The sequence below is a fragment of the Penaeus chinensis genome, chromosome 10, assembly GCF_019202785.1.
Source record: "Penaeus chinensis breed Huanghai No. 1 chromosome 10, ASM1920278v2, whole genome shotgun sequence".
Classification (NCBI taxonomy): domain Eukaryota; kingdom Metazoa; phylum Arthropoda; class Malacostraca; order Decapoda; family Penaeidae; genus Penaeus; species Penaeus chinensis.
In genome coordinates this window covers 18668431-18684182 of record NC_061828.1, presented here as the reverse complement: position 1 = coordinate 18684182, position 15752 = coordinate 18668431, and the positions used below count along the sequence as shown (strand labels likewise).

Below are 15752 nucleotides of genomic sequence, written 5' to 3'. Positions count from 1 at the left end.
TCTGTCTGTCTGTCTGTCTGTCTGTCTGTCTGTCTGTCTGTCTGTCTGTCTGTCTGTCTGTCTGTCTGTCTGTCTGTCTGTCTGTCTGTCTGTCTGTCTGTCTGTCTGTCTGTCTGTCTGTCTGTCTGTCTGTCTGTCTGTCTGTCTGTCTGTCTGTCTGTCTGTCTGTCTGTCTGTCTGTCTGTCTGTCTGTCTGTCTGTCTGTCTGTCTGTCTGTCTGTCTGTCTGTCTGTCTGTCTGTCTGTCTGTCTGTCTGTCTGTCTGTCTGTCTGTCTGTCTGTCTGTCTGTGTGTATGTCTGTCTATCTGTCTGTCTGCCTGTCTGTCTGTCGGTCTGTCTGTCTGTCTGTCTGGCTGTCTGTCTGTCTGCCAGCCTGCTGGCATGTGTGTGTTTTGTGTGTAGAAATAAGTATTAGTATTATGCAGTTTGATCTAATAAGTAGAACTAGTTCTGTATGATTCATATAGCTGCACATTTTTACTTCAAAAATCATATATTTAAGAGTGAAAGACTGAAAAAATTATTTTGATTAATTTATAAATGTTAAATTTTATAGCTATGCGTGGGCAAGAGGAGATGCATACAGATCTGTTCATTACATGAAGATAGAGTGTCCCTGCTTAAAGAGCTTTCAACCCCGGAACCTGTCAACATTGCAATGGATGGAAGCTATGTCTGCATTGCTGGTCAAGGCCAGTACTGTGTTTTTAATGTTGACTCCGGAGCTAGCCAAGATCTGTTCCCTTACGATCCTGCAACAACATACCCTCATGTAAAAAGAGTTGCAAAGGTTCGTTCAGTTTTATTTCTCAGATGTGCATAGTTCTATTTCATCTAATGGGATTAAGTCACTTTACAAAAAAAACAAAAAAAAACTTCTTTACAAGTCAGAATATAAACCTGAAAATGAATATAATATCAAAGTATTTTATTTTTATTTTTTGTTATTATTATCATTATTATTATTTTATGTATTTATATTTCTCCAGGAGGAATTTCTCTTGGCTGGACCAGGAAATCTCGGAATGTTTGTAACTGCTGCAGGTATATCGGAGCGGCCACCTATTCAGTGGACAGATGGAATCAAATCTCTCTCTTACTATCACCCTTATATTTTGACAATCACAAATCAGTTTATTAGGGTTTACAGGTAGGGAAGGATCAATGTATTTGGGCTTAGTTTGAAAATGTTATGTATTCAGCCACATTTTGCAGAAAACTTGATTCTGACATACATTAAAAAGAAAATTATAATATATTTTTGATTGAATATTGACTTTCAACAGCTTGATTGATCAACAACACAAGCAGACACTGAATTTTTCTGGAGGTGAATTACTGGGTAACTTTGATGGCCAGCTCTATGTTGCTGCAAGTTCCTGCATTTCTTGCCTTATGCCACAACCATGGACAATGCAAGTTCAGGTAAATATAATCATCTGCCCTACATTTTATTTGCCTTATTGCATTAGTCATTCCTGATAAATTGTAGACTTCATTTTATGTTTTGAGCACAGTACAAAGTGTTTTTCTTTTACAGACATTAATGGATAGTGAAAGAGTAGAAGAAGCAGTACAGCTGGCAGAGCACAGTGGAGCCATAGGAATGAGCCAGGAGCAGTATCATCAGCTCTGTCGAACACTCCATCAGAGAGCAGGGTTTATTAAGTTAGTGCAGGGTTTCTATTATCAAGCACAGGAATACTTTATCAAGGGTTCAGTGGATGTCAGAGAGGTAATTGAGTATTCAATATGAATTTATATTCTTGTATATTCTTGTTCCAACATAATTTCTTATTATATTATTTATTATAAGGGCTTTACATATCAGTATATTAGTATCATATTCAATAAAAGGGAAATTTTATTTTTTTCTTCTATAGGTGATTAGCCTCTTCCCTGGATTGCTGCCAGCCACAGTCAGCTTCATGAGAGCTCAGCCACCTTTGCATCAGTTTGCTGATATTGCACAAGCTTTGCATGGAGATCAAACTAAGATAGACGAAGCCAAGTCATTCCTTATAAATTTCCTTATTCATCTTCGTGGTTCAGGAGAACCCATTACGTACAGAATGGTATGGATATTATATTTTGTTTTATATGCTATGCAAAAATATTTTCATGCAGAACCATGATACTTTCAGTAATCAGATTTGAATGAGAAAAAGGTCTTTGGTTATTTTGTTTATCTGAATTTTAGTTTCATTTTCTGACCTTAAATGCTTTTCAACTGTGTTGCAACTGCAAGACAACTTATCAATTTTGAAAAGCCATCATATACATAAGTAGCTTACGTTCTTGAAAATCATAGGTTTTGCTTTTTGGAAGCAACCACAGTTGATTTAGTATTTGTTCAAAGGTTTATCTAAAAAATAAGTTTCTCTTAGGAAACTTCATAGCTACTTGTCGTTTGGGTTTGGTACAAAAGACAAATTATAATAATGATAATGACCATAATGGTAGTATTACAAAATTACAGTTTGCAGTGCATGTTAACAACATCAATGGGTTAATGTAGATTGAAACTGTAAGTGCCTTTCTGTCATTACAGGAAGTTGATACTGCAATTATCAAGCTGCAAGCAGAGAAACTTTCACCAGATCTGTTGTTATTCCTGGAAAGTGGTGACATTGTCTGTAATTTGCCTGAGTGTGCTGAGTGGCTTCAAAAATACAAACAGTATTTTGCACTGTCTAAGTTATATAGGTAGGTTTGTATGCTTTTATTAATACCTGTGGAACATGATCATACATTATTGTCTTGAGAAAATTTTGCTGATTTTGTCATCTTCTTACCCACTTCTTATAATTCTCACTCCTTCTTATGACTTTATTCTCATTTGATTAATCCTATTGGCTTATTTCTGTTAAATTAATGCTGAGTATTAGCAATAAACATTTGAATTTGCATAGAGAATTTTTGTTTCAGGGTGCTTGGTGATTTAGAAAAGTCACTGGAAGTTCTCACTCAGCTTGTTCGAGAAGAAATTAAGGATTCAAACTTTAGTGGAATTCAAGATTTAGTAGATTGTCTGAACTGGTAAGTATTAAACTAAAATAAGCCACAGACTAGTTTTCTCAGTTGAGTTTACTTTGAAAATAACAATTATACAGTGTTATTTTTATGTATACACAGTTTATTAATTTCATTTATACATATGTAGATTGTGTTCATTTCAGCTTTTAATGCACTGCACATGAGTATAGCATGTTTCCATTTTCATATATAAATTCTCTTCTACAGTTCTGCAGATGCTGGACTAGTGTGGCGCTATGCAAACTTTATTTTGGACAGAAATGCATCTGAGGGTGTCCGTGTCTTTATGGAAACGCAGGCACAATTAGATCCTTCCAAAGTTCTTCAGACTCTTCAAAGATATCCACAAGCACGACTCACATTCCTGCACCACCTTATAGACACAAAGAACTTACAGGTTAGAAGAATTTGCTTGTCAAGACAAAGAAAAAAAATATTGACAATGAATAAATTGATTAACTTAGTAACTGAACAAATAGCAGTTTACATACTATGAATCTGTAATTTTGCTCATAAATTGATTCTCATAAATTCTTTTTTTATTTCTTTTCTTCTTTTTTTCAGGAGGAAAAATACCATACAGAATTAGTCTTGCACTATGTAGATGAGGCAGTAAGACTCATGAATGACAAATCAGCCTCACCTGAAGAGTTGGAGGAGGCAAGGAGTAAACTTCAGGACCTCTTGACCTCCTCCAGCCATTACCAGCCACAGCCAGTTCTTACACGGATGAAAGGCACAGAATTACATGTTGAAATAGCTGCTGTCTATGGGAGGGTAAGCTGTAATACATTTTCAGTTCTTTGTTTTTAGGGTCATTCCTGAGTGTTCTCTGTATTGTAGATTTAAGTTTTTTTATGAAAATCTAATAGATGTATGTAGTCAATGAACTGAAGGGAATTTTTTTTTTTGCTCTATTTCATGATACATATATTAGAAATGCTTAACTCTGAAGATGTTGTGCTATTATGAGGTACATTATATGCCAATCTAATATGTATCAACTATAAGGTAATAGAGCTTTAGTAGGAGGTCTTATCTCAAAAAGTGAGGACCATGAATGTCTTCCACATTTAACCCCTTGCCGACGGGTATGACGTGTAGGTGCGTGCTATGACCACTTTGAGTACTTGTTTGATTGCTTTTACACATAGATGGCTACACTTGTACTAAGTCCCAATGAGCCAGTTACGAGTACTGCCTGTCTCGCCCGTTCACCCTTTTCTTTGATTTACAAAATAGTTTACGTTATCTTATTTTGCTGTTACTAATGTTAAAAAACATTAAAATAATTATAATGTTTATAATAAAAATAACACCATCGATATTCATAGCACTAGTAAAAAATATGTTTTTCCTGCCAATTCAAATCAGGTACAGTCACAAGGTCTACTAATTGACTCCTTTGTGGCTAAGCACTAGCCGAGCCATCTATGGGCAGACATTTCACAAAAAATATAGAAAATAGGCACAGCATTTTCCCCATTTTTTTTTTTTTCATTTTCCCAAGCGGCATTGGGTTAAGGAGTATAGTTGTAATAAAAAAAAAAAAGATTATTAATATTGTTTGGCTATGTTTTTTTTATCTCACAAAATTTAGATTTGCCTTGAAACAGATAAGTAATATAACACAAATATAAAATTTCCTTTGAAAACAAAGGTTTAGTTAGTCCTTGATAATCTCAGCTATATGATTGTTTGAATAAACAGGTATGGACTATGATGCTTTACATTTGATAATACAGGTTTCACTGTTGCTCTTGATATAAACTTGTAAAATGCAAAGTATAAGTGTATGAATGATTTTGAGAACCTTCTTACATGAAAAGGAGAGTTTATGAAACCTACTTTTCTCCAACAGCTAGGAGAGCATGAAAAGGCTCTCTCGATGTTAGTGCACCAGCTGAAAGACTTCGCTGCTGCTGAACAGTACTGCATTGCACAGAGTAAAGGAGCAAGCAACACAACCAAATCAAACATATTTCTCATACTTCTTAAGATTTACCTCAGACCTCCACCTGGGTGAGTATGTCTGCTGTTGTCATTGATATGATGTTGAACTTGAAATGAAGTAAAAAAAATTTGTGTGTGTGTGTGTGTGTGTGTGTGTGTGTGTGTGTGTGTGTGTGTGTGTGTGTGTGTGTGTGTGTGTGTAAAATATATGTGTATATATATATAAATATATATATTTAAAACTATATATATAAAACTATATATATATATATTTCTCTCTCAATCCTTTTCTTTTCTTTCTCTTTTTTTTCTTTTTCTTTTTCTTATTTCTTTTGACTGAAAAATATAACTTTTTTGTAATTTCCCAAACAGAGGCACAGAAGATGATATAGAACTTGCCCCAGCGATCGAACTTTTGTCTGTCCATGCAGGTGACCTTGAAGTATCATCAGTATTATCTCTTCTACCTCCTAATTGGTCACTGAGTATTGTACACCATTACTTGCGTGCAGCACTTAGGACCTCTATGCATCAGGTATGATATGAATGGTTTGTGTAAACAGAAAAAAATACAGATATCAACACGTGCACACACAGATATGAAAAAGCTGCACGTAGGCTTATAGTTCATCAGAAACATTAGGAAGACATTTGTCATACATTTTGCAGAAAGACAGATAATGCACACACAGGCTCACACACACACATTCACACACACATGCACACAAACACTCATGAATATGCACACACACATGCAGGTACACATGATTGCACATGCACACACATGCATGTACACATGATTGCACATGCACACACACATGCATGTACACATGATTGCACATGCACACAGATGCATCTGCACATGTTCACGCATAGGCATGCACACACACACACACACACACACACACACACACACACACACACACACACACACACACACACACACACACACACACACACACACACACACACACACACGTATGCACATGCACACACACACACACACACACACACACACACACACACACACACACACACACACACACACACACACACACACACACACACACACACACACACACACACATACACACACACACACACACACACACACACACAGAGTATGTAGAAACTTGCCTACACCATTGTTACTTTCTTTTTATTTTCCATGATTACACCAAAACTTTAAATGTTTCAAATAAGTGTTTACGTTTATTATCCATACAGAGCCGCATTAAGAGAATACAGCAGACATTAGTAAAGAGTGAGAATTTACAGCAGAAATTTTTACTGTACAAACTCTCCAGAGATATGGGCCCCATCCCATTAGCTGTGAACAGGTATGTTTTAGGTCAAGAAATTGATAATTATCTACTTTCATATTAATGCAAGTATAGAATATCTAATTTAATACTTTCATGTTAACGCAAGTATAGAATATTTTATTTAATGGTAGTACAGTAGATTAAGGCAGGGTCATTAAAGAAAGAAAAAAATTTAAATTAGATAGATCTAGTGAAACATGATGTACAAATTATTATTTTTTGCTTTTGCTACATGCACGAATGATCTTTTTTATTTCTCTCTCTCTTATTTATTCTTTTATGCTATCCCATGTTACAGGATCTGTTGTGTGTGCAATCGAGGATTCAACATGTGTGAGTTCTTGATCTACCCTAATGGTGTAATGGCTCACCCTGCCTGTGCTCCAAACCACAGTGTCTGCCCTCTCACAGGCACGGTCTTTCAGGTTTCGCACGACAACTCAAGCAAGGAGAGGACCAGTAGTCAGCATGCCAGATAATGAATGATGTTTGCAGTTAGATGGGGTTTAAAGATAATGGTTGTATGATGTTTAGGTGCGACAGCCTATGTAAATTATTATTATTTTGTGATTTAGCAAGCCTGTTGCTTTGTGATATTGTCTATATGCACTGCAGGAAGACTTGTTAATCTGTAATTGTTAGAATTGTGAATAAATGTGATATGAGAGATTCTAATTTTTGGATATTAGAATACTGAAGTTGGGTACACTTCTTTATGTACAAATGTCCAGGATTTATGCAGTACATAGCAGTGTTATTTTTGGCTAAGAAAGTACTCCAATAATTTCTTGTCTATAGTACAATTCTTTGGTATGGCTGTCTTTGCACTAATTCTTTGACATTCAGAAGAATCTGTGGAACACTTAGGTAAAGCTATTATGTTCACTGCTGCAGAGAACTACTGATTATAACATAGACACACTTCAGCACACTGTCTAGCTACCTATAACATACAATCTTTCTTTTTGTTACTGTCACATTCTCTCATTTTCTGCCTTGGTTATTATCATGGTCTCATACAGTGATTTTTATTATGATTACTTTTTATAATTACTAGATATCCTCTAGTATTAAACGGAATAGCTTAAGTGAACAGGCAAGCAAGTCCACTTATTTTGACACTCTCAGTGTTAATTAGGTAGTATTATTATATTAGGCTCCCTTTTCTCTCCATCATCATTAGCAACTATATCTGCATCTTAAGGAGGCAGAGCAAAGTGCCTGTATGTGCCCCCACAGCATTTTGCAAGGCTATAGCAAGTCCTTTTTGAGAGGATGAAGATAGATTTAGGCCATGTGGATTTTCCTCCCTTCAAATGAAATCTAAATGTATCACAATCCTTTCACCATCGAGCCTGTTTTGAAAGTGACAACTGCCCCATTGACCTAACCAGTTCAGTTTCTTCTAGCCAGTGTTATAAAGTGTAAGAAGAGTAAACACTTGAAGCTATTTCATTATAACATGGACACAATGCATGTGTGTCCCCATTCATTGTGTGAAAATTTGCAATATGTATCAGATAAAAAATATTTTAGGTAATGATAAGCAAATACTTTTGTGTTGTGACCACTCTTCATTTCAGTTCATTGGAATTTAAAGCAAAGCTGGTAATAAATATTATATCATTATAGGAATTCAGGTTATAAGATTAAATTTTTGTATTACCTTCTCATATGAAGAAATTGTTTTATTTGCTGCATTATTCTTGAAATAGTGTCACTTGTCTATCAGCTTCCCCACAGCTGATTTTCCTTGCAAGTATTTTTGCAGAGTTCACTAAGAGGTGCAAACTCTTTGTAAATTATTGACAATGTCAAAACTTGTTATTTTCCATTGCTTGTTATTCTTGCAGGGAATACAATGTTAGTTTTGGTTGCTATGCAATATATTGTAATGAGCTACTTTGCCCTATTATACTAATATGACATGGATTTTTTGTTATTTATAGAAAGCTCTAAAACATGAAGTAAATTTTGTCACTGTACAGTGAATTCTCGTGACAGCTTTTTTCTTCTTTTTTAGCAAACAAATATGATTCTTATCCTTAAATACAATATTCTGTTGCTAAATTGGAGGAACAATAACATTTGTTTTATATACAGTACTTTTTTCATAAGGAAATAATGAAGTTTGAAAGTTAACATAACAAAATATAATGAAGGATGGCCAAAAGATTGTGATTTGTAACACAAGATAATAATATAGTGTTATGACAATATGAATAGGAATTATTCCATAGTTTGTGTGACGTAGATAATATAAACAACATAAAATGTCTAGTCATTACTCAGATTTTTTATGAAATTACAGAACTTGTTTTATCAGTTGCTAAATCAATTCAGTAAGGATCTGCATAGTCATTGTTACAAAGAAACAGAGATTTTATTTCTTTCTATGCTGCTTAATGTAAAGATTATTATGTCAAATATATTGATGTGTTAGATAAGATAATGTACATAAATTCTCCTGATAAAGCAGCACTTGCAGTGAAAGCTACTGTATACATATCATTGAGTGTGTCAGTAGGAGTGATAGTTATGTACCAGAAGTTCTTGAAATGTATAAATGATTAGTGTGAATTATTATTATTATTATTATTATTATTATTATTATTATTATTATTATTATCATTATTGCCACTGTAAGAATATGGATAATGGACATAAGTGAATGCTTCCTAAATTGAATATTCCTGGCTAAGATGATATGGTTATGTAAATGTTACTTTAACCTCTTCTTGTTAAATGTCCAAACTTTCAAAAAATTATATCATAAAGCCATATTTAGAATTTTCACATATCCTGATGGGTTTTCACCATAGTGCTTTTATCTCTCTCTCTCTCTCTCCTCTCTCTCTCGTCTCTCTCTCTCTCTTTCTCCTCTCTCTCTCTCTCTCTCTCCTCCCTCTCTCTCTCCTCCCTCTCTCCTCCCTCTCTCCCTCTCTCCCTCTCTCCCTCTCTCCCTCTCTCCCTCTCTCCCTCTCTCCCTCTCTCTCTCTCTCTCTCTCTCTCTCTCTCTCTCTCTCTCTCTCTCTCTCTCTCTCTCTCTCTCTCTCTCTCTTTCTCTCTCTCTCTCTCTCTCTCTCTCTCTCTCCCTCCCCTCTCTCTCCCTCTCCCCCCTCTCTCTCCCTCTCCCCCCTCTCTCTCCCTCTCCCCCCCTCTCTCTCCCTCTCCGCCCTCTCTCTCCCTCCCCCCCCCCTCTCTCTCCCCCTCCCCCCCCTCTCTCTCTCTCTCTCTCTCTCTCTCTCTCTCTCTCTCTCTCTCTCTCTCTCTCTCTCTCTCTCTCTCTCTCTCTCTCCCTCTCCCTCTCCCTCTCCCCCTCTCGCTCTCCCCCCTCTCTCTCTCCCTCTCCCCCCTCTCTCTCCCTCTCCCCCCTCTCTCTCTCCCTCCCCCCCCCCTCTCTCTCTCTATCTATCTATCTATCTATCTATCTATCTATCTATCTATCTATCTATCTATCTATCTATCTATCTATCTATCTATCTCTCTCTCTCTCTCTCTCTCTCTCTCTCTCTCTCTCTCTCTCTCTCTCTCTCTCTCTCTCTCTCTCCTTCCTTCCTCTCCCCGGCCATGCCTGGAAACAATGCGAACGGCAAGCAGGTCAATAACACTCCTCCGGTGCCTGCTGTCATCCACACCTAACCTGATGTCATTTTAATCCTCGATGAACAGAGGAAAACATTTAATGACGTATTGGACAGGACTGAACGTGCAACTGCTGAGCATCGCAGACTCTGTGAATGTGAGTTAAATGATATTAACCCAATCGGCACGTATGGCAAGAATAGATGCCATGCTCACTGTAATACAAGTTTATTTATTGTATTTACACATAGATGGCTTTACAAGTGCTTAGTCACCAAGGAGTCGGTTATTAGTCCGACCTATCTCACCTGTTTACCCTTTACCTTGACTTTTGGAAAGGGTCTTTTGCATTATTTAATTGCCCTAGATGTTACCAAGATTTTAATAACAATTTCGAACCATAACATCAATAACAATAATAACAGTATCGATATCAACTGTATTAATAAGAAAAACAACATTTTCCCGCCAATTCAAGGAATGGGGATATCCTTGTCTGCTAAATACATGTGGAGCCATCTGTATGATAAAGGGGGGGGGGGGGCAGAACATAAATCCGGGATGACCTAACTGACAGGCCTAATGCACCAACATAAGAGAACAAACATCTCTCTAATGAAATAATAACCTTAAAACGAAAGGCACTGGCACCAGAGGAAAACAGAGTGAACCATGAAGATCGCTTGACATATCAAAAGGATCAGAGCAGGCGCAATAATCTGTGTATTTCCGGACTACCCGAGGAGGCGGAGAAGACGTAGGAGAGATGCCAGGTGAAGCTGACGAAATTTCTGCGACACATATTAAATATAACTCTACAATTTGAGCGAGTTTATCGCGTATGTAAAGTATCAAGCGAATGATAGATGCCCCGTGACATCCTCTCTACATGCATCGTGACACCACAACCGCTTCAAGCTCTAGGGCACACAGGTTTTCGTCAATGACCTGTGTTCCAGGCAGGGACAGATGGATGCCTCCCATAATGCCCGGCACGCAGGGAGACACGTGTACTTTAACTACAGAACGCTAGCCATCAAAGAACCCTAAAACAGTGCCAGACGAATTCAGCTCCAGGCTTCAGCAACGTGCAGCACCCCAGCAGCCTCCCGCGTCGCGAGAGACGTCGCCGCCTCCTTCACTTTCTTGGTTTCCTCGAACGCCGTCACGAGTGCCGTGTGACCGTGCAACGGTGGCAGTGCAGTGGCAGCGCGTGACGGGACCCGTGGCCAGGAGCAAATAGTCAACAGTAATCTGAAGGCATGCAGCAGTGCTCCCTTCTCCGAGGCTGCAGTGACGCCCTCCCAGTACAACCGCAGCACTGACACACACACACACACACACACACACACACACACACACACACACACACACACACACACACACACACACACACACACACACACACACACACACACAAAAAAAAAAAAAAAAAAAAAAAAAAAAAAAAAAAAAAAAAAAAAAAAAAAAAAAAAAAACAATTCCCATAACTGCAACGTCGGTAAGGTACTTTACACATAGCGTTTATGCAAATGGATCCTGATATGCATACTGACCTTCCTTCCCATGACTTAGACGATTCTGAATTTAATGGTTTGTGGAATCATTAGAGTATTCATCACAATGCATCTACAATAGATTCATTAAACTCTATAAACTTAGAATCCTGCAAATCCCCTTCCTAGACCCTAAGTATCGCCCTCTCACGAACAAATGAATATTCCTTTTTTGTAACATAGATAGCATTCTACTCCATTTTTCTGAACTAGAATACAGTAGCATACGTGCAGCATTTTTATATATTAGGTTTTTGTGAGACTAAATGCATCTCGGATATCGAAAATCTTTACTGTATTTAAAAGCCTCTCACAAGAAACACGGCATAGTGGTGGCCTTGGTATTTATGTTATATTTTACAGAAAACCAATGTTGAGCTCTTCCTTGACAATTTAGAAAACATTCTAGATATAATCAGTAGAGAAAGATAAATGCGTATCACTACTGGGGATTTCAATTTAGATCCATTAAAGGCTGATTCTTGTAGCCACGTACAAAACTTCATTGCTGTTTTCCAAGCCCAAGATAACCACAATCCAACCACTAAGTCCACGAGAGCTACACCAACATCAACTGCGATCATGGACCATTTGTGGAGGAATAATCCCTCGTTTGTAAGTGACCTCTCTATAATCTATACCCAAATTTCCGGTCATTTTCCACTAATAGCATCCTTTAAGGCCGGTTACATTTCATGGGACTTGGTTGCAGGCTGTACAAATCCTAATGTGATATTAGATAATTTCAATACAATTTTCAGAGCCTACCTAAATAAAAAAATAAAAATCCCGTAAACGAAAGGGTATTTAACAAAAAGGTCTCAAATAAACCATATATAACAAACGAAATTAAAGCTTTGATCAAGGAAAAAACAAAATTCTCAGAAAAATCTCGAAACCACCAATTAATTACGGTGATCAGTTCCGTAGACAGAGATATATAAAAATGGTTAGAACAGCTCAAATTATTATAGAACCAAACCTATTGAAAGCTAAGGTAACAATAACAAAACATGGCAAACAGTTAAAGCTATATTATATCGATCCGATCATAAATCCCTGCCAGTCGAAGTAAGTATAAATAATGACTATTTGACTAACAAACAACCTGGACATATTGATTAATTATTTAAAATTATCTGCCGCGTCAACAGCTAAGGTCATTAGCGGCGAACACCTTGTTAGACTGAAATATTAGAATATTTAAAACGTTAAAAATCCATCAATAAATGTCATAAATAACAATAAATATTCTATTAAAAATCGAAGCATAAATATTATGCTCTAAATGTATAAAAACTATTGCATAAACATTATGCATAATTACATTTTATTGAAAATATTAGTTTCCCTAAGAAAACTAATAAGACCTTCTATTTCACAGTCCTCCCCCAATACATTTTCCAGTGTATATGGGAGAAACAAGTACCTTCCTCTTTGGTCTGAGAATGTTGGACATCTTTCCATTACATGTGCGACCGTTAATGGCTCTTGGCATTCCTCACAACGTGCTTCACTTTTATCCATTATCGGCCCATGAGTCAGTCTTGTATGCCCGATTCTCAGCCTTGTTATTACAACTTCTACTTGTCGGTTGGGATGGATGCTGATCACCCAACTGCCAAGGTCATCTCTAATCTCTCGCAGTTCAATTTTAGAGGTATGCCTCCATTGTTCCCTCCATTTATCACGAAGACAACTCCTGATGCTGGGTTTCAAGTCAGGGTGTGGGAGAGGAAAACGAGCATCACAGGGCTGAGTGGCAGCTGCCCTGGCCTTCTGATCAGCTCGCTCATTCCCAATGATACCAACATGTGCTGGCACCCAACACAAAGTTATCTTTTTACGTGCTGACATCAGTGCAAGCCAATCTTGAATCTTCCTCACCACTGGATGTGATGAGTTTAAGCTCTTGATTGCTTGCAGGGCACTACGAGAGTCACAATATATTACAACGGAATGGTATGTAAAATCTCGTCATCTTGACTGCTGCAAGGATGGCATGTAACTCTGCAGTGAAAATCGAGGCTGATCGAGAAAGACTGCCAGATGCAGTCTTCCTTCTGCTCACTGCTGCAAAGCCCACACCATTTTCAGATTTCGAACAATCTGTATATATTGCATATGATCCTTGGTACTTAGAAGTGTGTTGAAGAAATATCTCTCTGACTTCTGCTTCGGATCTCTCCCCTTTCCCGATTTCAAGGGGGACTTGGGAAGTTCCAACAGCCAGAACCTTTGTGAGATTTAAATTAAGGTCTTCCACAAGATTCCTCATTCTCCTACCATAGGATCGGCTATCCTCAAGGGCGTTGAAAACCAATCTGGATGTAGGAGATCCCGGAATCCTTTGTAGTCTCGTGCAGTAAATCAGGTCCATGTAGTCCCGGTGTAATGAAAGAGGTGGTTCTCCACTCAGCATACAGGGACTCCACAGGTGAAGACCTGAAAGCCCCTATACAGATTCTCAGAGCTTCATCATGAACCGAGTCCAACATCCGGAGAACAGTGGGAGTTGCAGATGAATAAGCCTCACATCCATAGTCAAGTTTACTACGAATAAGTGTTCGGTAAAGCTGCAGAAGCGTTGGGCGGTCTGCACCCCAAGATAGGTGTGAAAGAACCCGCAAAATACTAAGCGCTTCTGTAGCTTTCACCTTTAACTGTTTAATGTGAGTCACCCATGTAAGCCTTGAGTCAAAAATTAGACCCAAGTACTTTACCTCTTGGAGAAAATGCAGTGGGTTTGCTCCTAAATAGAGGGAAGGATGGAACTTTCCTCGTTTGTGGAAATGCATAGCCATGGTCTTGCTTGGAGAAAATTTGAACCCATGGTATGTTGCCCATTGCACAACCTGATTTATTGCAGTCTGCATGTGTCCTTGCACATCCTTTAAGCTTCCTCCTGAGCTGTACAGTGTAATGTCATCCACATACAGACTACATGAGATAGCACTTGGAACGACCTTTACGATGTCATTTATAACAATGGCAAACAGGGTCATACTTAAGACACTTCCTTGTGGGACCCCTTCCAGCTGATCTTCCAGGTTAGAGAAGCTGTTTCCCACCCTCACTCTAAACTTCCTGTTAGCAAGGAAGCTTTGTATGAAGGTAGCTAGTGCTCCTCTTAAACCAGTGTCATACAGCTTCATGAGTATGCCATGCTTCCAAGTAGTATCATAAGCCTTTTCAAGGTCAAAGAAGACTGCTAACATATGACGTCGCTGTGTGAAGGAATTCTGTATTGCAGTTTCCATCCTTACAAGTGCATCTGTGGTTGATCTCAGTTGTCTAAACCCATATTGATATTGGGTCAGCACGTTTTTCTTTTCTAACAGCCATGTCAACCTGAAGTTTACAATTTTCTCCATCAACTTGCAGATGCAGCTGGTGAGAGAAATTGGTCTATAATTCCCTGTTATAGAAGCGTCCTTGCCAAGTTTAGGGACAGGAATGACTATAGCTTCTTTCCATGTGGATAGCACTGTGCCCTCCCTATAGATCCTATTGAATAGATCCAACAGGAACGTTTGGGAGCTCTCCAGTAAGTGGGATATCATTTGGTATGGAATATCGTCACTTCCTGGGGCAGTCTTACGACAGAGCTGCAAAGCAGAGTCCATCTCCTTGCGCAAAAATGGCAAGTTGTATGGAAGTTCTGCTGCAGTGCTACTGAAGAACGACACTGGGTGTTGTTCCTGTTCAGCCCGAAGAGTGGAGAAACGGGCAGAGTAAGATGCTCCAGAGGAGATCTCTGCCATGGAATTTGCCAACTCATTTGCAACATCTGTTTTGTCTGTCAGGATTATACCATCTATTTTCAGAGCAGGTGGTGATATGGATGTGCTCTTTCCAGCGATCTTACGCACAGCTTGTTGGTATTCATCAGACCACCATGGTACCGGAGGTCGACGGTAATGCCCGCTACTTCTGGGAATTGATGCTTCTGCTGCAAGGTGAATTCGTGATGTGAAGTGATTAACAGCATCTTGAACACACTGGAAATCATTCACAGATCCTTGCAATACTGCAGTTGATCTAAAACGATTCCAGTTTGCATGTTCAAGCCGCCATCTCTGTACTCCATTGGCTGGAATACCATTCACCTCCTCAAAAACCTGGACATATAAATTAATAATCATTTTGCTAATGTCGGTTTTAACCTGGCCTCGCAAATCAGTCCTTTTGATATAAATTTTCAAGCTTACCACGCAGTGGAAAATCTCTTCCTAACATCTGTCACATATGAAGAACTTCTTTATATTATAAAAAGTCTAAAGGACGGTGCCCCAGG

General features: G+C 38.3%; 1 protein-coding gene across 1 annotated transcript; it reads left to right on the top strand.

The window, feature by feature from the left end:
- Positions 1 to 548: 548 nt before the first annotated feature.
- Positions 549 to 9097, top strand: LOC125029716 (transforming growth factor-beta receptor-associated protein 1-like). The gene is made up of 13 exons (XM_047619794.1): positions 549 to 790; positions 990 to 1150; positions 1287 to 1425; positions 1541 to 1735; positions 1884 to 2075; positions 2552 to 2706; positions 2929 to 3039; positions 3244 to 3433; positions 3601 to 3813; positions 4898 to 5058; positions 5362 to 5524; positions 6217 to 6329; positions 6613 to 9097. Exons 1-13 carry the CDS (start codon positions 659 to 661, stop codon positions 6791 to 6793), a joined length of 2106 nt encoding a protein of 701 aa, XP_047475750.1. The 5' UTR covers positions 549 to 658; the 3' UTR covers positions 6794 to 9097.
- The last annotated feature ends 6655 nt before the right edge of the window (positions 9098 to 15752 follow it).

Bases quoted from the DNA above. Each gene is read 5' to 3' on its own strand.
- LOC125029716 (XM_047619794.1), top strand. From the start codon at position 659: ATGGATGGAAGCTATGTCTGCATTGCTGGTCAAGGCCAGTACTGTGTT. The intron at 791-989 runs GTTCGTTCAGTT...ATATTTCTCCAG, and splicing joins ATGTAAAAAGAGTTGCAAAG to GAGGAATTTCTCTTGGCTGG. The intron at 3,434-3,600 runs GTTAGAAGAATT...TCTTTTTTTCAG, and splicing joins TAGACACAAAGAACTTACAG to GAGGAAAAATACCATACAGA.